At 49.0% G+C, this 23,396-nt stretch overlaps 1 protein-coding gene across 1 annotated transcript; it reads right to left on the reverse strand.

The window, feature by feature from the left end:
- Positions 1-9,612: 9,612 nt before the first annotated feature.
- On the reverse strand, positions 9,613-22,740 carry ZNF469 (zinc finger protein 469). Its single transcript, XM_065416313.1, has one exon. It carries the CDS (start codon positions 22,738-22,740, stop codon positions 9,613-9,615), a length of 13,128 nt encoding a protein of 4,375 aa, XP_065272385.1.
- Between the last annotated feature and the right edge of the window lie 656 nt (positions 22,741-23,396).

Consider the following 23,396-nt stretch of genomic DNA (forward strand, 5'->3'; position numbering starts at 1 on the left):
ATGAAATCCTGTGCTGCAGATGACAGGTACAATTAGTACCAGATCAGTCACACACCGACACTGAGCGGACAGGACTAGAGCGCTGGGCCTTTAGCTCCAAAACCCGCAGGCACCTGCTACTGGCACTAAAGGAGCTCCCTGTTCCTGGGTCGTGCTGCCAGGGTCCAGGTTTTTAAAGCGTTTAAGCGTTGCGGCGGTCAGCGTGCAACGCCCAACTGATTTAGGAGCCTAAATCATTTTCAGAAGCCATTTCATCCCATCCACTGTCAATGAGACGTTGGCTCCTAAGCACCCCAAACCCTTTCGAAACTGAGGTTTAGGCTCCTAAATCACTTAGGCATTGCAACGCTGACTGCAGCAACACCTCAATGCCTTTGAAAATCGGGGCCTAGATCACTCATCCTTGCTGTGGGGCAGTCACCGGAGGGCCATGTGACACGCCCCATCCCTCCCCGCCCAGAGGCAGACGCCAGTCTTATAGCATAGACAGCTCTTCTGCCCAGGTAGGACGGGGGCCAGTGCCAGTACATTAAGACACATGCAATTCCACTGAAATCAGTTAAGTGCAGGTTGGCCTTAACTGACTTCTTAGAGGCCCTTTTAATTATTTTGTCCTGGGAGGTGGGTTCCCCTGTAGCAAACGCTACAAGCCTAAGGCTGTTTCTAAACCAGAACAAGAGCTGGCCGGGCTGCACACCAGCCCCTTTTCTGCAGCTCCCGGCCTGCGGCGTCTTCCCGCGGCACTGATGTGCTTTTGAGAGCGCTAGGGAGGGTGGGCCCATGCGGGCGAGACTGTTGTTGACTTGCCGCTGAGCTGTCTAATGTGCCGAATCATTCCCACTCTGCTAGGGAAGAGATGCTTTGTTTAAGGCCAGAATGAGTGAGGACAGATGGCACCAAGCCAGCCGCCTCATCCCCTCGAGCGGAACCAGTGTCACGGGGAGCTACTGGCCAGTCTTGGTCTCGTTAAAAAGAAAAAGTGACTTGTGGGCATTTAGGAGGCCTTGACTCATCCTGTCCTTTCCCCTTCTGGTCGTAGGTAGAAGTCCTGCCCAGCGCAATACCTACATCATCATCGGGGGCAGAGCCAACCGGGGCAGCAGCTGTCTGAAGACGACGGCTCAGGGATGGATGATATTTTTGCTCCGAAGACCCCCCAGTCCTAAGAGATCCAGGAAGGAAGAACTCCTGCCCTCCGACCCCCAGTAAAAGATTTGAGGTGGGGCAGACTATGGAAGGAAGGACAAGGGTAACAGTAACAACGGCCCATGGTTATTTAGGCCAGCTACATGCAGAACCAGACTCTGCAGCCCTTAGTGAGGCTGGGTACCGCCTCGCTCTGCACATTGCTCCCCAGAGAGTAAGGTACCACCTAGCGTAAGTCAGGGTGGCTTTAGGGAGGCTGAACAAAATGTCCCCTTGGAGACAATCAGAACGACTGACCAACAGCATCAAACCCTGACGCTTCCGTGCCCTGCAGCTAAACCTGTTGCTTTCCGCCGAGCTGTTTTTGAGGCACTGCCATAAAGAATCTGGAGGAGGAAGAAAAATGCAAGAGCAAACAGGAATGAAATATTCCTCTCTCCGGTGGGTTTGTAAATATTCCTCTCTCCGGTGGTGAAATATAGTCGAGACAAAGCATAAAAGTCCCATTTCCAACTCTATAATATTTCCTGCCAAAACCAACTAAAACGTGCTGCTCTAAATTTTCTGCAAAATTCTTCTGAGGTTATTTTTCCCTTAAATTAAGCCATACTAATTATTTTCAGCCGGCTTTATCTCCACTCTGCAACACACCAGGAGGGTGCAGGCGGCAAGCATTTTAAGCCTCCATAAACAAAAGAGTAGTTTGGAAAATAATTCTATCAATTAATCAAATTAATCCTGCAGTTTTAGTTACAAGGCCCAAGTGGCAGGGATTCTAGCCTGCGGTTATGAGCTATCTCTCATTGACAGCGTTTAAATGTTATGATTGCAACAGTAATTAAAGAATATAATATGCTCACGCTTTGTGCTAGCCTCCTACCTTCAGACCTCACTGCTGTGCAGGCAGAGGTCACCTTGAGGACAAACTGATACTGACCAAATTGTGCCAGATGCGTCCCTCTCCCTCGCGGACAAGACACCAGCATCGTTTCACTTCATTACCTTCCAAGCTCTGAAATGCAGTAGCATCTTGTTGATCTGCATATCGCTAAACCTCATAAACTATGCAAACACATTGGGGGGCTCTTTGCAAACGGTTCAGAGATTTTAAAGCCAAATCAGCTCGTGGGATTATCTAGTCTGATCTCCTGTATAACAGAAGCCAGAGAATTTTATCCCGTTACCCCTGCATTGAACCCAGTAACTTGAGTTTGCCTGAAGTGTATCTTCCAGAAAGGCTCCAGACTAGATTTTAAGACATCCAGAATTGGAGAATCTCCCACCTCCCAGCAGACAGTGCAGTGAGGTCTCCTGTGACTCAGGTTTCATTACATTTCCACAATAGACCACGATGACATCATCAGACATTCAGACTAAAGTGCACTTGACCAAATGATATGAACAAAGGGGTTCTAAGGTGCATGGCCCTGGCTCTTTGTGTTGTTTTTGTTGACCTGCTTGTTAATTTGCCAAATTCATTCATTTGTAGTCAGTGTCCGAGTCATCAGCGAGGGCGTGCTGCACAAGCAGGGAAATAGTGCCAAACTCCCCTGCGATGTCCTACTGATGAAGTTTAAAGGCCACCTCTGGCCAGCCCTGCACAAGAGTACAGGTCAGGATTCCCCAGCTTGGTGTTAGTAGAAGGACCAGCCATCCCAAACCTGAGGCTCAGATATGGGCCAGTTCTCCGGAACCTGGTGGTAATATGACCCAGTGGTCCAAAACCTAATGTTAAGTAACCATAGACCAGGGGTCGGCAACGTTCGGCACGCGGCTCGCCAGGTTAAGCACCCTAGTGGGCCGGGCCAGTTTATTTACCTGCTGACGCGGCAGGTTCGGCCGATCGCGGCCCCCACTGGCCGCGGTTCGCCGTCCCGGGCCAATGGGGGCGGCGGGAAGCGGCGCGGGCCGAGGGATGTGCTGGCTGCGGCTTCCCACCACCCCCATTGGCCTGGGACGGCGAACCGCGGCAAGTGGGGGCCGCGATCGGCCGAATCTGCCACGTCAGCAGGTAAATAAACTGGCCCGGCCCGCCAGGGTGCTTACCCTGGCGAGCCGCGTGCCAAACGTTGCCAACCCTGCCATAGACAATATATCTCTAACTGCCATCTAAGTAACATTGTTGTTATATATTGGACTGGTATGAATCATACATGACTATGTATGATCTCATGTATGATCATTCCATACACATATATGTAACTTACATACCTGATAAGCTAGCACACATGAGGCACGTTGGCTCTTTCCATATGGATTGAGCCCCCCAAGCTTGGTGGTGTTCACATGCAGGCTTTGATTTGGCCCTGACAGAGATCTGAAGCCCAGAGTCAGAGATCTGGTTTTGTTCCACATCTATTCGTTTCTGCATTTGCGGCAGTAGGTTCTCTCAACGCCCTTTCTCCTCCCAACCCCTCGTTGTGCAAACTGGCCTGGCAGCAGCTGGTTGCTCTAAGTGTCTCTGGGGAGATGTGATCATTTGCTGATCTGATCATGCACCAGTACACCTGTGACTGTTCACTGCATTATCAGTTTCAATGGGATCTGCGCATCTAAATCCAGGAGGCAGCTTTGAAAACTTCAGACTTCATGCATCATAAGCCCTATTCTTTGGGCTCTGGGGAACACACCTATATGAACAGTGTGTAAAGCCATCAACCAGACACTGTCCCAGTCTGCTCAGGAACCAATGTTGCTATGAGGCTCCCTTCCCATTTTAGAAAAAATGCTGGCAACTCCCATTCGTGTTGGGGATTGGGCTGATGGGCTGAACGTTTCATAGATTCATAGATTCTAGGACTGGAAGGGACCTCGAGAGGTCATCGAGTCCAGTCCCCTGCCCGCATGGCAGGACCAAATACTGTCTAGGCTCTACGTTAACTGATGTGAACTACCTGTCTGGCAGCTACCATATCTCATGTTACTTGGACAGCTCCCAGTGATACCCCCAAGTGTGGGAAACATCAACATGATGGCATGTCCTTGAATTCCACTCGCAGCCTGTTCCCTGGAGTTGTGGGGGGGTCACAGTGCTCAACACATGGGGCTCATGGCTCTGCAATATCAGGAGAGGCATGGTACAATGTCAGAGCAAGACAGCTGGAAGTCAGGAGACCTGGGTAACGCTCCTTGCTCTTCCATTGACTTGCTGCGTGATCTGGGACAAGTCACTTACTTAATCCTTCTGACCTTCAGCCACCGCTGCTATTTCAGTCCAACCATGACCTGTAACCTCCTCTCCCCTCTACTGTTCACTATTGCAGTCACCCACCCAGCACTGCCAGTTCATCTCCTTCCCGACCAACAGTCCCCTCTGCCACTCCGGAACTGGCCCCCTCCTTTCTCCGCTCTGCAGGTGCCCCTCAATCTTGGCCTGCAGCCCTTGCTATTCCAGCCCTGGGATCAGCTACATAGCTGATTCATCTCCATACTGTCTAGGGGAGGATTTTCTATAGAATTCATTACCAGGCAAATTAAGGCTGCTCCATGAGGTCCCTACTGGACTTAAGGAATCTTCTGCTCTTTTCCTCTTCCTGGTAGAGAGGCTCTGTCTGGGACAGACACGTCTCTGTCTTGTCTTTCCCTCTCCTTTATTCATTTGGCTGGGGTGGAAATGCTCAACCCATAGGCAGACCCTGCTCACCCACCAATGATTTGTCTCGCACCCCTAGCCCGAGCTTGGGGAGCTGCACGGCTCCAGAACAGGTTTGTTCTACAGGCTCATGGCTGGAGAGGTGATCCCTGCGGTGGCTGTGTCCTGACCCGCTCCAGACTTTGAAGATGAGGACAGACGGGCTGTGGCAGTGGGCTGGGTGCCGGCGGCAGCATCGGAGCGCAGGGGTGATGGGCTCACAGCAGCGTGCCCCAATAAGGAGGCTGGCAGCGACATTCTGTGCAAGTGGTAGCCTCTGCTTTGCTGCACCCCGCCAGCCCCAGATACAGCGAGTTACACTAACCTGGTCCAGAGGTGATGAGTGCCTGGATCATTGTGGCCATATCCCCATCCCGGAGGAAGGGCAGACAATCCCTAGCCAGCGGGAGGTGGAAGGATATTTGACCATTTAAGCTAAGTGCTGACCGAAGCAGGACGCTGGGGCTTTGCACCACTTAAACAAAGGGGGCGCAGGCATCCTCGAGGGAAGGCGAGGACAATGACCTGGCCAATTATTCCAAATTTCCCATTACACAAAGTTTCCCATGATTTTGGTCTTGCCTGGGTTGCCTTTAAGCCAGCTGCTTTTTATCCAGGTAGCTTTCTCCTTTGGGCATTGTGACTTCCTTGTGATGGTGTTGGTTGCATCCATGGCAGAAGAGACACTCAGCTGGGTGAAATAGGTGCACTGCTGGAAGAAGAGTCCATGGAGAGTAGCAAGATGTCCAGTGATCTTATGTGGCTATGGAAGCAACTGGAGGCAACCATAACGCTCCATTGCACGCTGCAGATAAAGGACGTCAAGGGTGAAAAGCAGTTGCCCATCACCACATTTTGGGTCATGACGGAATGACTCAAGCCAGTGTAGTACTTCAGCTACATCACGTAAGCCGGGCAGCAGTACACCGTGGCCGAAAGTCAAGTAGGATGAGCATTGAGTTGTGGCCTCCATCCATGGCCATGAGGAGGCTGTCTTGGAACTACGAAAGCTGACCTGGGCTGAAGCCTGATTGGGAGGCATCCAGGATGCTGGTAGCGGTCACACATTGTTGTCACACCTTTCTCAATGACTTTGCCTAGGAATGGGAGGTCTGACACTGGGCAATAGTGGGAGAGCTTTTCTGCACCCAGCATTGGCTTTAGAGGATCGGGTGTGTTTCTCAAACAGGGCCACTTCTCGGCAGGCGGGACTGATCCCTTCTGTTAGGAGCAGACAGAGTGGGTCTCTGCTAGCCGTCATGGCTCTGCTGCAGCTCCATTACCTCTCAGGGCTTCTAGCACTTCGTTCTGGGTGACCAGGCTGAGATACGGCTGGAGGGGGGGCCAGTGCAATGATACCCGCTAGGATGCAACGACTAGCGAGGGGTGAACCTCAGAAGGGTCATTTTAGTTTGAGAGAAGCACGCAGACGTTTAGATGCTGCTTAGTCTAACTTACTGGGTCTGCAAAACTGGCCGGGGATGATCACGTGGTTTCACAAGATTCCAAGCGCCTACTTCCGCCAGTGCAGCTGGGTGACCTGTGGGGATGTATTCGCGTCTTGCTGCAGGTCAGATTCTTGATCCTACTAAAAGTGCAGTGGAGTGTGAAAGTGAAAAAATAATGAGACAAAAGCTGTCCTCACTTATCTGATCTAAACCGGTTTGGCCACCTGCGAAAATGACAAGGGCAGTCAAAATCTTCATGTTTCAGGGCATAAGCTATGGGTCAGGCAGAAATTCTCTTGTGCCCCTTCTGGTATTTCAGACACAGGTACATTATGGGGGATTTTTCCTGAAGCATCTGCCATTGCTAGAAATAAGATATCAAACTAGATGACCCATTGGTGTTCTGGTGTAGCAGTTCCTATGGCCACTACATCACAGTTCTAGTTACTGAACTCAGGGATACCATGGTCATGAATGGGGGGGCACATAAACCTACATAGATACATGGGGCCATGTCACACAGTGATTTCGTGCATGTAAACGGTGGGCTGTAGATTCAGGTACAGTGAAGGTGAAGGAAGCAGAAAAAAGACTCAGGAGCATTAAAAACATAGGACAAAATAGACTTTCTTTTAATTTTAGGTCCCATAAAAACGGCAATAATTTAGATAATCAGTTGACGATAATATAATTGCCAGCTAAAGCAAAACCCCCAGAAGTAGAATAAGCCTTTATCCAATGAAAGGAAATCTTCTCAGGCTGGTAGTGGGCTCTGCCTAAAACCGAGCTTTCCCAGCAAACCTTTGCCTATGTTAACGTCCCAGGTTACACCAAATCACTGGAGCAGGCTTTTGTCTAAGGCGAGCTTCCCAACTGACCTCCATCTTTGAAATCTACAGCCACCTCTCTCGGAGCTAGGCTTCTTGCCCGGAGTGCATCACACAGGCCTCTGGTCAAGTCAAGCTCCCACGCTACACTGACTCTTTTAAAGTTGGGGCAAATTTTATAGCTCTTTAACCCAATCCCAACTCATCTTCAGCCAATCAGTAATCACTCTCAGTGACGACGGTCGTCTCCTCACAAGCCAGAAAGGCCTCTGTGGGTCGGCCGCCTTCACAGTCTCGCTGCTCGCTTCCCAGTACATCTTATCAAACCTCATCTTGAATCCTGGCAGCGACGGTGCCGTTATGGACCAGGCAGCACGGCCCGGCGGACAGTGCACTAAGCGGCCTGGCTCCTAGTCCCGGCTCTGGCACTGACCTACAGGATATGACCTTGGATAAGCCTTGGCCCCTTTGTTTCCCTATATGCAGCAGGAGGAGAACTGAACTTACCATTTCTGGGTAAAGTGCTTTGAGAGGTCTGGATGACAAGCACAATAGGTGAGATAAGTGTTATTTAAAAACTCCCATCCAGCAACTAGAGGAATGATGGCCTAGTAGTTAGGGGCTTGGAGCCTGAGAGATGCAGGTTCAATTCCGTGCTCCACCCTACAATGCCCTGTGTTCTTCGACAAGTCACTCATCTCTCTAGGCCTTAGTTTCACCATCTTTTAAAGGGGGCTAATGGCACTACCTTACCACAAAGGGGTGCTGTGAGGACAGATACTGTGGTAATGGGGCCACCTTAGATGGATAGAAGTCATCTAACCTAGCAAGTTATTATTTATTATTATTTGAGTGGTTATAAGACCACACCAGATCCTATTGTGTGTGTACCTGTACATGTGCGCACACACACACACAGTAATAAACAGTCTCTGGCTGCAAACTCCCAGCAAAATGGGGGCGTGGATGTGTGTATGCAGTGCGGGAAAGAAGAAGAAAGAAAAACATCTGACAAATTCCATGGAGTCTGGGAGTTTCTGTGAAAATATTGGAATATATTTGAAAAGATTAATTAGGTATGATTTTTACAGTACCACCCCATATTTTCATCTCATACTTTATTTAACAATATTAAAGAGGCACTTTAATAGCACACATACGACATAATAAAAAGGCATTTCTTGCTCTTTTTCCTCTCTGACAAAATATCAAAATAAAAACTTTTGACATAACACATTGCACCCAAGGTAAATTACCTACAATAGTTTTTTATACAATACAAAGGACAGTAAAGATACATATTAACAGGATAAAGCCTCTTTTTTCCCTTTTAAAACTAAAAAAAAATTTTTTTTTTGCAGGACAGACGCAAAGTACTCTATTTGTTCATATCACATCAGTGCATTACTTCACCTCCTTGACTTGGGAGTATTTCAATAGTATTTAAGTATCTTCCATGTCCTCATTTGCACCTGAGATTTCTTTCTGGTTCAAAGTTCAGTTGTATACCTGCTCGATAACATGACATAACCTTTTTAACACTGTGGAGTACCAGCATACAGGATGTTATAAAAAGTTTTATTTTCCTGCTTTGATTTCTTTTACAGGTCACTGCTACTTCCTATCTGTTCCCTTTTATTTTTAAATCAAGGAAGTCTGTATTCACATTACAAAATAAAAATAGCACCAGTAACTGCATAGTAAAAAGCGGATACCTATATAGCTACTAAGTCAATACAGTAAGATAGTTTAGAAGTTATACCGTTATGGTCACTTGGACAGTACTATTCTGGTCTGGTAATTTGGCACAGTTTTATCGGTGAAACAAAAAAAGTTTGTCACAAATGTCAAGGTGCAGTTCGCTAGCGTTATTCTCATTTTTCATGCATTTACATAATCTACAGTGGTCAAATAATGGCATCAATGTTTGAAACACTATAATAGGCCCACGCAGCAAGCAAGCTAGTTCATTTTTTTCTTGGCAACATAGAAAAAAATTCTTAGGAATGGCTGTCAAAATATGTGGCACTTGATTCTTAATTTAATTTTTTTTTGAATTTATCATGTCGTAGGCCAGTTCCCAATTTAATGAATTGTACAGGATTATTTGTGCAAAATCTTAAAAAAAAATTGCTTTCTACAGTGTACTGCACCTTCTGAATAAGACGTCTATGGAATGAAGTTCATCTCTTCAAGTACTTTGTACAAAGATAACACAGAAGCAGTCTCAAAAGGGTCTGAGATTTGCAAGTATCCTTATAACCTCAGCACTTCTGCAATAAAGCAATTGCTCTTGACGATTCAGTCTGCCCAAAGCGATTACAATTTCAGTTCATGAAAATCATCAGCAACATCAAAGTTCTAGCATTTGCATGATAAATCAGGTGAATTAAAGTAGATTAGTAGACACAAAGCAAACTATTTCACAGAGACTGCAGTGCAAGTTCATTTAAACTAGACAGAAAAATCACGCTACACAAACGAATTTAATGCTTTGATAATTTTTCCCTTGCAAACCCCATGAAAGCAGCTGAGGATCACCATAAGTCACTTTCATAAATTACTCTGAAGTATCTCTTCTTAAAGGAATTTTAAAGCTCGTTAATTTCTGTCCAAACAGTTGGCTTAGGAGATTGTTCTGGGATTCGGCTGTCCTGTAATTGTGAGAGTCAGCAGATTTAGCACCTTGGACAGCTCTGTGCCTGTTTAAAGAGCTGTGTAGGGATGTGGCAGGGCCTTTGGATAGGAGATGGTGAAAGGTTTTCCCCAGGATGTCCTTCTTACGTTTCAGGTCTCCATTGGAATGACGGTTAGTCACCTTCTTCTGATTGTAGGTGTCCAGCGCCATCTTTTTCAGCTGGTTGCCAACTCCTGACATTCTGGGCTTGGGGATCAGTTTGTTGCAGTGTATTTCCCTCTTCCCGGGGGAAAGGGCAGAAGCCTCGTTGTTAGTCCATTCGGCTCTTTTGAGCTCTCCAGCCCCGTCGCTCCTCCCAGGGCCCGGTGTTCGGGCTTTCTTCTTCTTCCCATCTCCCTCAATGTTCTCCCTAGACGCTGAGCTGCCTTTGTGATTCGAAGACTTGTGCTCTTTTCGCTTCTTTGGGTGCAGCTTGCCAGGCCCGTTCAGAGCCGGCTTATCCAAGTATTTACCTGGATCCGAGTGGCCATGTTTCACAGGGTTGGCCACTCCCTCAGCTTTGAGTTGACTTGAGAGTTTGTTTTGATTGCATCCTATTTCTCTGACGCTGGCACTGGCATTGCCGTCTTTGACACAGACACCTGTCTCAGGCATGGCTTTTTCTTTTAGTGAGCAGGGTTTCTGGATCTCCTCTGTGCTGCCCACATTACCAGTTGCAGCGGAGGCAGCTTCGCCACTCACTTGACTGCCTGCGGTTTTCTTCTGAGGGGCTGAATCTTTGGCAGCCCTGTTTAGAACAGGTGATGCTGTCTTGACCTTCAGAGGCAGAGAGGGGTAGGCGGACTCTGAATAATTGGACTTGGATGCAATTTCCCTAGGAGCATCATCTACATTCGGGCTGCTCCACAATGTTTTATGAGCGTCCTTGGCCAGTGGAGCGTCTACTTTTGGTGCAGAAATTTCTGGGATTTTCTTAGCTAGTTTGAGGCAAGGGATCTCGTCGACAGGCTCTTCTCGTGAACTGGGATTGTCCAATATCCCCACCACATGTTCTCTTTGATTGCCCGTGGTTGGTTTTTCTTGGCCATCTGCATGCCCATGTTTCTCAGTGAGATGAGGTGGAGATAGCTTTCCATCCGTTGCCTGGTTATGAGCTAAATTAGAAAGGTCCATACGAAATTCAGAAGAGTCCAAGAAAGGAAGAGGCTTCCCATCAAAGGCTCCTTTGTCTAGTTCTTCAATGGAAAGCATCGTGGTGTAACCGAGCTCTGGATTACTCACGACAGCCTGGGGCAGAGAAGGAGACAGGCAAGGGGGCGGCGGGAGGGTATCGAACTGAGATTTTTCCATTTCAGCCAGGAGGTCTTTGAAGTCACCCACGAGGTCTTCTGTTTTCACAGAGGTTTGGGGCAAAGTTGCTCCAGGGTCATCACCTGTTTCAGGGCAGGACTCACTAGGAGATGGTAAAGGCACATCAGCTAGCTGTAGATCATTACTATGGTCAAGGTGCATCGGTGGGTTGTGTGGATCCAAGCTGCCATGGTGTGTGAGCTTCCTTTTCTTGCGTGGTGGCATGTCCTCCCTTGGATAGTTTTCCTCTTTGATTTTCTCATTGCCATCCTTGGAGGAGATGCCAGGCCTCATGACCCCTCTGAATTTGAAAGTCTTGTTGCTTCCCGCCAGGTGCTTCTCCATGTGCCTGTCGTACTGTTCTTTCTTAGAGAAGGTGTAGTTGCACATGCTGCATATGAACGACTTTTTGATGACATGCATGACGTCCGCGCAGAGCTCACACGCATACAGCGTGGTGTGCTTGATCTCCGGCTCCTCTGCTATCCCATGATCTTGACTCAGGTGGCTTCGAAGCTCTTTGGTTTCCGGATAGAACATTGGGCACTTGTGGCACAAGTAAATCTTCTGTAAGCTGTGCACCACTAAGTGGCGCTGGAGCTTGAAGGGCTTGGGAAATTGTTTTCCACAGTGATGGCAATCTCTGGAAGGATCCTTGCAGTCCGGATGCATGGGGACAGCTTTTTGAGTGCTTTCACCTTTTGGCATATTGTCTGGAGATGGACTGGCAGACCCTTTGGAAGAGCTGGAGGCGGAGGAAGCTGGTTTAATTCTGACACTGCTTTCCAAGGCGTCTTTAGTTACCTTTGCCTCTTGGTTGGGGGGTGGCTCTTTTAGGCTCTTGTTCTCTTTGCTGGCAAGGTGTTTGCTGGCGGAATCCACCAGCTTGGATGACTTGCTTGGTTTCCGATACATGATGGTGTTCAGGAAGTGGGTGACCGCAGCGTTGTCCTCGCTGAAGCAGGTGGGCAGACCCATCGCTGATTTCTGAGCCTGACCTTTCCGAGCGAACTGCGTGGCATGCTCTCTGAGATGCTCGTTGTACATCCAGACATCAGAAATCTCCTTCAGGCACATCCCGCAAGCCCACAGGCCAGCTTTGTTTTTTGCATGCTTCTCTTTTAAATGGTCCCTCAATTGCTCCCTTGAGCTGAATTTGCGCTGGACACACATATAGCAGGTAGGTGGAGGGGAAGGGTTATGGGTGAGTTTGTGAAAGTCCAGTTCCCCTAAGGTGAGAAACCACTGGAAACACACTTTGCATTTGTATTGTTTATCCTTAGTCTTGATGTTCATATCGTTGCGATTTTTGCCTGGCTTCCCATCTTCTAGCTTATTTTTGCTGTGTTTGCTATGCTGGCTTGGCTTCTGCTTGAAACACACCATGCTTTCATCCAAATGGCCAGGATTATCTTTGCAAGGGCTGAAAAAGCACATGTCCTGCATCTTGAACTTTGCACTCAACATCTCAATGTCTATCGTATGAAACTCAGGTGAGCCTTGGTCCTCATTGATCTTGCAGTTGAAGGGTCCCTCTTCCAGCTCTGGGGGTTCTGGGCTAGTTTCTGCTATTGAATGTTCATTTTCAAGCTCCGTAGGGGACTTGAACAGTATTTCATCAGCAGGAAGATTTTCTGCCTCCTTTTCAAGACTTCCCCAAATGTTCAAGTTCGGAATGTTTTCCATCTGGTTGTTTTGGCAGAGGAAGGTTAACATGTTATCATCCTCCAGGTCAATGACCTCCTTCCTTTGGCTGTTTTTCTCATAATCTGGCTGCAGTGCAATATTTGTGGAAGCGTTGGAGCTGGCATCACACCCCTTTGGCTTACTGCTGTGACACATGTTTAGCATCAAGGCATCGTCAATGGAGATGGTTTCATATTCACAAGGATCATCCCTGGTGACACAGAAAGAGCTGGTTTCACTGAGGTCTGAAGCCAGCCGGATGGGAAAGAAGTCTATGGCACCCACTGGCCCGACATTTGCATCAGTGACAGGTTTGGGTTTCTTGGTTCGTTTCCCATACACGCGCGTGCACTTCCTCCGGGTGAACTGGTTGTCCCTTGGAAACAGCTGTGCAAATGTGACGTCATCGTCAAATAAACCCTGCAGGTCTGGCTCAGTTGCATCACCAGTGCAGGACTCTTTTCTCTGTAGCAACTCTCCCTTTTGCCAGGGCTTTGACTCTGCCGAACAAGGGCTGTCATCAGAAGCATTTTCCAACATGCCTTTAATGGGATCCTTGTTGTCCGTTTCAGATTCACAGGTTTCTAACGACAGATCTGGTCTGGAAGGACTCAAGGGATGCCCGAAGGCATTACTATGATTCCCATGATTGCTCTCTCCCAAGGAATTCTCACGTTCTTTCACATTTGTGCCAACACCATCATCGTGCTGTTCTTTGCATACCTTGCTCAACCCCTTCTCCACTTGCTTCATGAACCCACTTGCCCATTTCTCTTTGGCCTGTGCCTTTTCTTCTTGACTTGGATCTTCCATCTGCTTTTGACAGCTCACGGGGACCTTTAGTGACTCCTGTCTGTCTGTCTCCATGGAAGAGACGACCCAATCACCCACTTCATCTGCATGCTTAACTATGCAAGGTGACCGTTTTGCTGTGTGAGACTGCTGGGGCGAGCATGGCCTGTCTTGTTCCTCTGCTGAGATGCAGCTGCCTGGCTCAGCTAAGTCTTCAATCACATTTGACAGACTGGAGTTGATTCTACTGGAAACAACATTGGAAGGACCATCAACAGCATTCTTCTCCAGGTCGGACAATCCATTGACTTCACTTTCATTGGGAAACATCTTTACTTTCCTTCTTGCTTTTCTACTTAGTTTCTTCTCTAAATTTCTATTTAACCCCCCAGGATCTTTGCTTTGGCTTCTTCTGCCTTTTCCCCGTTTATTTGGTTGCTTTCTAGGACCAGGTTTTTCTGTCACTGATTCATCCAATCCCCCTGTATCTGAGCTATGAGATTTTGTCTTTGTTTCTTTACTCAGAATATCTGTGTGATGACGTTCATGGCACACTTCAAGCGATATGACACTGAGGTCACTGAGCACTCTACTAACTACTTCTTGCATTTGTGCATTGGGCTCCTTCTCTTGACCTGCACATGTTTTCTTGGAGACATGTCCAACAGTGCTGGTTGGCATTTGTGTGTTATTCATTCTCTCTTTGGCAGTGGCCTTTATGCTTTTCCTAGAGACTTTCTTGGACATTTTAGATGTTTTCTCCAGCAGATTCAAACTGAACTTTGAAGTTTTGCTCGGCAGCAGTGTGCCGTCATTTTTCGTCCGATGCTTTACAGCTTTGTGTCTGGTCAATCCTGGTTTGGATCTAAAAGATGCTGAACAAATATCACAAGTGACTTGGAGGCCATTTTCTTTCTTTTCTTTCAGATGCCCGTTTCTGGATGCATTTGGGATATTTTTAAACATGCCACTCGCCTCTTCTTGCTCCATGTTATTTAACATACAACTGCTGTCTCCTCCAGTACTCTCAGCCCCATGGCTTTCCGAGTCATCTCCTTTTGAATTATTTTCTCTATTATCCACATTTTTGGAGGGGTCACTAGGTCTCATCTCCGGCACCTCTGTAAACTGGTGGACCTCTTGATCAACAGGGCCAGAATCTGCTGTCCTTTCAAAGGCAGTACTTACAACAGTTGGGATCTGTTGAATGACAAAGCTATTGCACGCGGCCTCTGGCTCATTTTGATGTTTATTTCCATTATAATGGCACTTTTTAAGCTCCTTTTCTTGATTTAAGTTTACCTCTCCGTCTCTTTCTCCAACTGGCGAAAGATTAGTGGGCTGCGTTGAGTAATCTTTGGTTTCTGGTGTGGGCTGACAAGCATGGATGCCCTGCAGAGGCATTGACGGAGAATTAATAATCATGTCTGTGACAGTGCATGTCTTGCTTCCTTTATAAAGAGGGCATAACAGCTCAGCACAAGTGCTTTCTGGCAGCCCATCATGAATGTCATTTTGATCCAAAGGTGGCATGCAGGGAAGAATACAGTCGTTCATTTGCAATTTCTGGGGGCTTTCGATCTCCAAACCAGAAACTGCCAGCTCACCGGGGCATTGTGGAACATGAGGTTCTGCTGGTCCTTCTTTTTCAGATTGCCCAAAATTATTTAGAATGTCTTCAGCAAGACAATGACGAATGTTTCCAATAGCATCCAAAGGTGCGGGAGCAGTGGTGTTGCATTGCTGAAGAGTGGGTTGAAAGACACGTGTGTCTTTCCATTTTCCTTGCTCTAAAGGATTTTGCGTGGAACAGCAAACTAGATTTTTCTCTGAGTCAGAGTTGAACCTTTTTACAATAAATGAACTTGACTGAGTCTCTGTGTTAAGCACAGGGGCAGTGTAACTATCCTCTTCCGAGAGCTGCACACTGAAGTCCGAGAACTCTACATTTTCATTATTACTGTTCTGCAAATATTGGTGGTGAGAAAAGCTAGTTTGCAAAGGCAAACTGGCCAGAGAGTCCTCTTTGGAGTGACAAGTGTCAAGGGCCTGCTTTTTCTTTCCACTGCCATCTTCAGGAAGCTGAGCATTTACTGAATAGATGTTAGTTTCATGCAACAAATTATATTCCTGGTGAAGATCTTCAGAAGGATTCAAAGAGCTAGCAGGACCCAAAGACGCACTGCAAGGAAGCTGTGTTTCATGTCCCACCTGATTATTGGTTGACCCTATGCATTTGGTTTTTATGGTGCATGACAACTGCATTTGATGACTAGCTCCCTCAGACCAAGCATTACATTCAGCAGCGCTTACTTTTAGTGTCTCTGTCAGTGCATTGCCTAATGTTTCTTTCTCAAACAAACTATGGCTTAAATAGGATTGTCTGTGGTTTTTAAATGCCAAGGTTGCTTTGTTTTTATCTTGCTCCTGCTCCTCCACAATCTGATCAGCTTTCTTTACCTGCCCTAGCAATGGGGTTACCGTTGCGCTGCTGCATGGTGAGAGGTTATTATGCTCTTGTGATACGCCATCTGCACAGATATTAATGTCACTCGGCTCGGAACATTCATCCGCTAAGTGCTGCAGCTCTGTTACATCATTGTGCAGCTTGTGGTTTGCAAATGTGGATTGCTCTGCAGTGTAGGGGTCTGTTTCGTTGAACGATTCCAGCTGTTCACCTGCCTCTGGAAAAACTCCAGTTGCTTCTGATGTGGTAGCCGTGCTCTCTGCTTCTCCTCCCATGGGCTCGTTCCCCTCTACACATGCATGAACACATGCTGAATTCTCGCCTTCCTCTTCCTGCTCAGACTGGATATTGGCATTTGAAGGTTGGTGGTTGGCAGAGAGCAGTATTGGGAAGCATGGCATCATCAGCTCTTCTTCATTATTCTTGACTGTCCGGGCAACAAACAGCTGGAGCTGCTGTAATGGGTTTGCTGTAGTTTCTTGGGAGGCTAGCACCTTTTCTGTACCACAATCAGTCTCTTTGGACACACTCAGTATATCGAATAATAATGCTTTCCGGTTGCTAGCCTTGTCAAAGGGCCCTGGGGTTTGGTAGACTGCAGGATCCTTACTTTCTTCGGTCTCTTCCAATAAAACAGGTCCATTGTCATCACCTTCAAAGTGCACTTTGGGTGACTCGGCTTTGTCTAAAGTTCTTTCTTCTGAGTCCATGTCATTTTTGGCATGAGAAGACAAAGCGAGATCCAAGGTGGGGACCCGATCTTCCTGAAACCCAAATTCAGATTTCAGATTTGAAACGTGGCTGCTGAAAGATTCCAGCTCTGGAGGATCGTCAAAGGTTTTATCCATTTTCCCTGGCTCAGAAAACCCGTCAGCTCCGTGTTTACTTGGCAGGGATGGAAAAATATCGTGTTTATTTAGTTCAGCTGCCTCTAGAGTTTTAGGGAACAAGGTATCAGTAACAATGGCAGGGCTTTTTATCATATGGTTTGTGTAGATTGGAGCCTCTAATTTGTCTGGCATGCATGAATCAGGGATAACCTGGGAAGGTTCATTCTCCATCTCTCTGGAGTCACTTTCCTTGGAAGTTTCAGCATCCTTCAGAGCTTCCGGGAACTTATCGCAGGCCTCTTTGGAACAGAAATGATCTACAGAGATTGAATCTTCAGCAGCTGGTGTACACATGCTTGATTCTAAAGAATTAAACTCTGCTGGGCAGGGCCAAGAATCCTGGTGGTTCTTATAGTTGCCATCTATGTTGGGAACTGTAGGCTTCTCATTCACTAAACTTTGGCCCACACAGACTTTTGTGGAAAGAAGGTTTGTATTCCCAAGGGCATCTGTCAAGAACAAACCCTTTTCATTCCCTGTCTCTTGATCCATGTGTATAGGTGAAAACTGGTCAGTTGCTTTTCTCAGCTGTGTGCCGATGTGTTGCTCAGATTTCTGATGGACGTCGGATGCCTCATTATTTAATTTGCTGGTTTGCAGCTGACTTTCCAGTTCTGTAACTAATCGCTTGATCTCCAGTTCATCATCTGATATATTGTTCATAAAAGCTACATTATAATCTCCAATCCTGTCTGACAAAGGTAAAGACATTTGATTGTGCGTTATGGCTCCCTCATCTGGGAATTTCTTAGCTAATGGCTTTTCCACCGAAAGGGTATGAAACTGACCAATGTCTTCCGACAAAATTGGAGACACTTCCTCCATTAGACCCCAGTCCTTCTCTTGAAGAAACGGAGGATACTGCTGCTCAAACGGCATCGTTTTGCTGGGTGGATTGCATCCAAATGGGACATAATTGTCCTTACTTGTGGCGACGCTGTCGTATAATGGAGTATCAAACTCAGCTACGGGAAGTTCTCCGAATATTGAAGAGGAGTCAAAGCCAAGAGGGGAAGACACTTTGGTCTGCTGATTTTCTGAGGCAAAGGGGGTGAAATCAGAGTGCTTCTGCTCAAATGAACTGGTGCTAATGTCATCCTGGCATAAGTACATATCGTCAATGTGTGAGGCCCCCACGGCTGGAGGCTTTGAGAAAAGGTTAGGATCATAGCGACTGGATAGGTCTTTGTGGTCATAAAGTGTGTCGTCAGTGCTCACATAGGTATCGGGTCCTTTGATGGCTAGCATCATTCCAACAGGATCCCCATTGTAACAGCCGACTGGAGCAGCATAATCTTTATGGTCATCACAAAGTCCATGTTCCTTTAAGTACTTGATTCCAGCAGGCGAATAGGTAGCGCTCACCTGTCCAGGGCTGGCATCAGTACCAACGTGAGAGGGAGGAATTAACTCTTCTGTATGGTAAGTGAGGGTGTCCTCATTATAAGCAGCAAACCGATGCCTCTGACTGGTCATTGTCAAATCAGTGGAATCTTGAGCATCTGGCTTAGGTCTCGCTATCTCACCTGCATGGCTAGTGGCTCCTTTCTGCTCTTCTGCATCCTCCTCACAGTAAAGTCTGATGGGACTCTTATTGAAGGCGTCTCTGCTGTGATGTTGTTTTTCTTTGCTTTCTGGTGAGCTTTCCTCGTTCATACAACCTGCCGGAGAAATGTGTGACCTATCGCTGTGACGTGTCGTGGAGCCAGTCAGCAAAAATTTGGCTGAGCCAAACCTCCTTGTCCCTCTGGAAAAGCCTGCTTTGGTTTTATTGCTCGTCTTTAGAGTCTCTTTATCAAGAAGGTTCAGCGGGTTCCTTGGAAGTGGTGTGAGGTGCTTAGAACTATCTGGGTATCTTCTGTTCTGGACGCTTTCCTTCTCATTGTCAGAGTCGGCCCTTTCAGTGCTTGGGGGGCTAGCGCCGGTTTCACTGGACAGGCTAGTGCTATGATTGCTGCCGGTGGACGATCGGCTGCTTCGCCTTCGGATTCTGGCTGCAACGCCATCTTTCTTTATTGCTTCATTGCTTGGGGCCCGCCTGTGCTCCTGACCATCTCTCTGCGGGCTATAGGTCCAGGTTGGCTCTTTCTCTTTGGCCCTCTCACCTCTCCCTGAGCGCCTCTTGCTAAAGCTGTGCTTGGTCCGCCCGTTCAACGTGGACCCCAGCTTCTTTCTGCCGTGCAGCTTGGCATACGCCACCCCTTCGTCATCTGAATCCGACATGTACTCGTACTCACCGAATTTACTGTCCTGGGCTGCCGGCAGCAGCCTCTCGGTGGCTCTGGAGACCGGCGTGTTCTTATCGCTCTTCGCATGCAGCTTGTGCAGCTTGTTTTTCTGCTGCACGATTTTATGAATGAGCTCCTTGCTCCACGTGCCACTCCTCGGCTTCCGCTTTTTCACGTCCTTCATTGAGAACTGCAGCAGCTTGGGGTTCTTATTGACAGGCCCTGGGGTGGTACCACTTGGCCTGATTTCACTCTTCAGATAAGCATCCTCACTAAGGCTTCTGGGCTGGTTTTTATCAGAGTCAGGTTTGGTCATAGTCACTGGAGCAACAGAGCCGCCATCACCCTTCCTCCCCGTCTTCAGCTTGGTATTCTTGTCAGGCTGTGCTTTATCAGTCGTCACCCGATTTGCAGCCTTGCCCTGAGCCAGCTCCTTGACACTGGATTTCTCCAGCCTTTTGTTCCCTCGGTCTGTGAACTTGCCTGCCAGTCTCCTCTTAGGAACATGCTGTGTCCCCGACGCGCTGCTCTGAGCCTGCTCTCTGCTGGGATGATCCTCTTCATAGTAACAGAGGGCTTTCGACTGACTCGCTGGCTTCTCGTCCTTCCCCGCGTGCTTCAGTTTGTTCTCCGAGGCTGGGCCGTCCTTCACCTTGTGCGGCACCCCGCTGCCCGGGCCCTTCACCGACGTGAGTTCCTCATCAGCAAACACATCTATGAAGCTACTGTCAATCTCGGGGTTATCGGACTGATACTCCAGCCCATTCAGTGCTTCCGTGATCAGACTATCCAGCTTGGCATCATCGATTTCTAAGTCGGAAGCAGTAAGTGGCAAGGAATTTGTGGTTAGCCCATGAAATATATGGCCTTTCAGCGGGTCCTCCTTTGCCTCCCCTCTGCCTTCCCCGTCTAACAGGAAATTGACAGGCTTGTTTAACGCGAGCAGGTGCGAATGGGTGTCAGGAGAAAGCGATGGCCCTGGCCTGGCTTGGGAGTGTTTCGTGGACTCTGGGGGGAGCTGCTTCCTGGCCTCGGCCCCCCTGGGAGCGTCTCTCATCTCGCCCTGGAAAGCCGCGTGCGAGCCGCAGAACTGGCGGTGCTCCAGGAAGGAGGAGAGGTTGCTGTAGTTCTGGTCACACTGCTTGCAGGTCAGCAGCACGTCCAGCTGGTCCAGGCTTGCACTGCTCAGCGAGTTTGCCAGCAGGTGATGGGAGGAGTAAGGCGGGGGAGGCGGCTCCCCCTCGAAGGCATCCAGGCAGCCCTTGGCCATGTCGACATCTGGCTTGTGGAACTGGGTCTCCGGGAGGCATTTGAGAAGGTGCTCGTCCTTTGGGGCGTCCAGGGGGAAGTGGAAGGGCTTGATGGAGTCTGGCGGGTGGTAGTGGAGTGAGCTGGAGTTCAGGATGTCCGAGGGGTGGCAGGGATGGTGAAAGAAGGGTGCCGGGGTAAGTGTTGCAGACAGCTGGCTGTCTTCGAAGCTGTGGTTGACCGGGCTGCTGGACATAGGCGAGAGAGAAGAACACGTGCTGCTGCAGGTGGGGTTGGGGACAGGTGACGGGAGCGGAGACTCGCATGGTGAAGCTGCCACCAAGGCTGACGGCGGCAGAGACAACGTCGGATTGGGAGAGCTCCTGGAGGTGGCTGGTGGCACCGTTTGGTTCATGCCGAAGAAGAGGGGTTTGCTCCTGGAGTCGCATGTGGGAGATCCGGTGTCCTTCCCACCTTCAAAGGAGAAAGCGTTCGTTGAGCCGCAGCTCTGCCGGGTGGGGTCCCTCCTTTGCACCACGAGACCCTCCCCTGCCAGGAGCTTCTGGCTGTGATACCTGGAGGTGCCTTTCTGCAGACTGCTGCCCCCTGGCCATTGCGAGGTGCCCAGGGGGAATGGGAATTTCTGGCTGGGGAGCTGTCTGGATAGTTCTATCCTGTTCTGGCTGGGCACTGCGGAGGTGAGATGTATTTGCTGCCAAGGCATCCTGGAGTTTTTCTGCACGTGCTGCCTCTGCTCAGGACTGGACTGGCACTCGAATGAGAACTGACTTCCAACAGGGTTTGAATAAGGTGCTGAAGTCTGGTCCACGGGAGAGAACGCCTTACTGGCTCCATCCCAGGCTTGCAAGAGCCGGGGGTGGGCTTGAGGTGTACTGGGCATGCTTTTCTCAAAAGGCACCGATCCTGAGCTTACGCCGCTCGCCGGGGAACCGCAATAAACTTTGTTCTGAAAGTGCACTTGGGGGAGAGAGTTCTGTGGCATATTCCTTCGAAGAGAGCTACCTTGGGTCAGTATCCTTTGACTAGGTCCATTGTCTTTCAGTGAAGGCTGCCCCTTACTCACTGGCTTTGGCATACTAGTCGCATGTAAACTAGGTGGGAAAACGGATTGGTTTTCTTGGAAAGTGCTTGGAGTTTGGTCAATAGCACCAGAAGAAGAGAGAGCACCATTGAGCTCACTGGAATGCTGGTTCCTTCCTTTGTAGCAAGGCAGAGGGGACTGCTGCTGGACCCCTGGGGCCAAGGAATGTAGGAACTGAGCTGGCTGAGAAGACAGGCCATATGTCCTGCCGTCTGGGGCTACGGTTTCATAGGAGCCGTTGCTCAGAGCCTCCTCTTGCCAGTCCCTGGAGGAAGAATGAAAGCCGAAAGCACCATGAATCACCTGGTTAGTTGCCAGTGAAACATCCATATAATCTTGGCTGGTAGTGTCATTACGGAAAGGATCCTTTGCTACATCATGCAGCGGCTGGAAGGGGTATTGAAATGGCAAGGAGCCCAGACAGTGCGTGCTGGCTTTGCCACTCTCGGGGAAGGGGCATGGTTTCGGAGCAGAGATACCATAGCTAGCACCCGGGAAGTTTTTGTCCGGTGAAGGCCAAGACTTATTCCCATTTGCCTGGAACTCTAAATAGTGTAACTGCCCGTTAGTGCCAGGGCTTTTGTGGGGGAGGCCAGCCGACGGCTGTCCTTTCCCGCTGTGGTTCTGGCGTGCGGCGGCTGGCGTGTGTGAGGTATAGTTGCCGGAGGTAAGGCTGGAGGAGACCTCCGGGAAGCACTGGTTGAAGCTCAGGTCCTCTTGCTCGAGCTCCGCCTCCCTCTCGGGGATGCTGGGCACGTGGAATCGGTAGCTTCCTGAGCTGGGTCCTCGGCTGACTTCTGGCTTCTTGGGTGGGGTGACCTTCTGCTGGGGGTAGGCGATGCCAATGGTGGGGTTGGACCGAGAGTTGCTAATGCTGAGCCTGTAGAGCTGGTGGTGACTGCGCTCCCCTTTCCCAGACCGCCTGTTCTTATCCCTCACTCGGCTCTTCCCCGTGGGAGACTGCGGGCTCCCCTTGATGCTGCCCCACGAGCCATCGCTGGAAAACTTGGGCTTGTTGTGGAGGGACTTGAAGTCGATCTTGCCCGCTTGCTGCGGCCTGATCACAGCTTCCCGTTGGCTGTGGGGCTCTTTGTCCTTGACGTTGGGAAAGTGGGACCCGCTCTCGGTCCCTTTGTGCAAGCACAGCTCTGAGGTGTCCAGGGAGTTACCGTTAAACTCCTCCCCACCTTTCCCACTGAAACGTTCAAAGGCAAAGTCTTTGTCTTGATCTTTGGAGCTGGACTCAGTATCACTGACGGCATAAACATGCTGGGTCTCTCCTGTCATGATACCGAGGGGCAGGGCTAGAAGGCACTCGTTTCTCTTACATCTGTGGGATTAGATCCTTCCTTCACAAGCATGGTCTCTCGCTGGTAGGTGGCTAGGATGAGGCTTGGTTAAATAGGCAGGGGTACGCCACTCCCACATCTATCCTGGTTACTGGGCAGGTCTTGCTGGTAAAGAGCACCTGGGATTCGCCTCATGCTTCCAGATGGGACCTACAATAGAGAAAAACCCCAATGAGTCTAAGGAGGACAACGGACATGGGCATGTCTAATAGCACGGAGCAAGGGGAAGCCACAGCTCAGATGGGGGCTGGATTCTCCATTCCCGCGCCCTGTGGAGTCAGCCACGCCTGGGCACAGAGTGAGTGTTGAATGCTACTATCCTGATTTGTCAGTGTTTGACCCCTGCCCCCTGCACAGATGTGAATGATGGCACAAGGAGCCAGGCGGGATGGATCAGGCCCCTCGGGGAGTGTATTTCACCCGTATCTTTCCAGGGAAGTTTTTGGCCAGCCTGACTTCTAGCTAACCGGAGATGGATGACATTTCTACGGCAGAAAAAAGCAGTTTGGCTCCTATACCTGTGGCCACCTGGGAGCAGAGTGATCAGAACATCGGCTTGGGGAAGAACCTCACGCAGGATTTCAGAGAAATTCC

The sequence above is a fragment of the Emys orbicularis genome, chromosome 14 (genome assembly GCF_028017835.1).
Source record: "Emys orbicularis isolate rEmyOrb1 chromosome 14, rEmyOrb1.hap1, whole genome shotgun sequence".
NCBI classification, from domain to species: Eukaryota; Metazoa; Chordata; order Testudines; family Emydidae; genus Emys; species Emys orbicularis.

Bases quoted from the DNA above. Each gene is read 5' to 3' on its own strand.
- ZNF469 (XM_065416313.1), bottom strand. From the start codon at position 22,740: ATGACAGGAGAGACCCAGCATGTTTATGCCGTCAGTGATACTGAGTCC.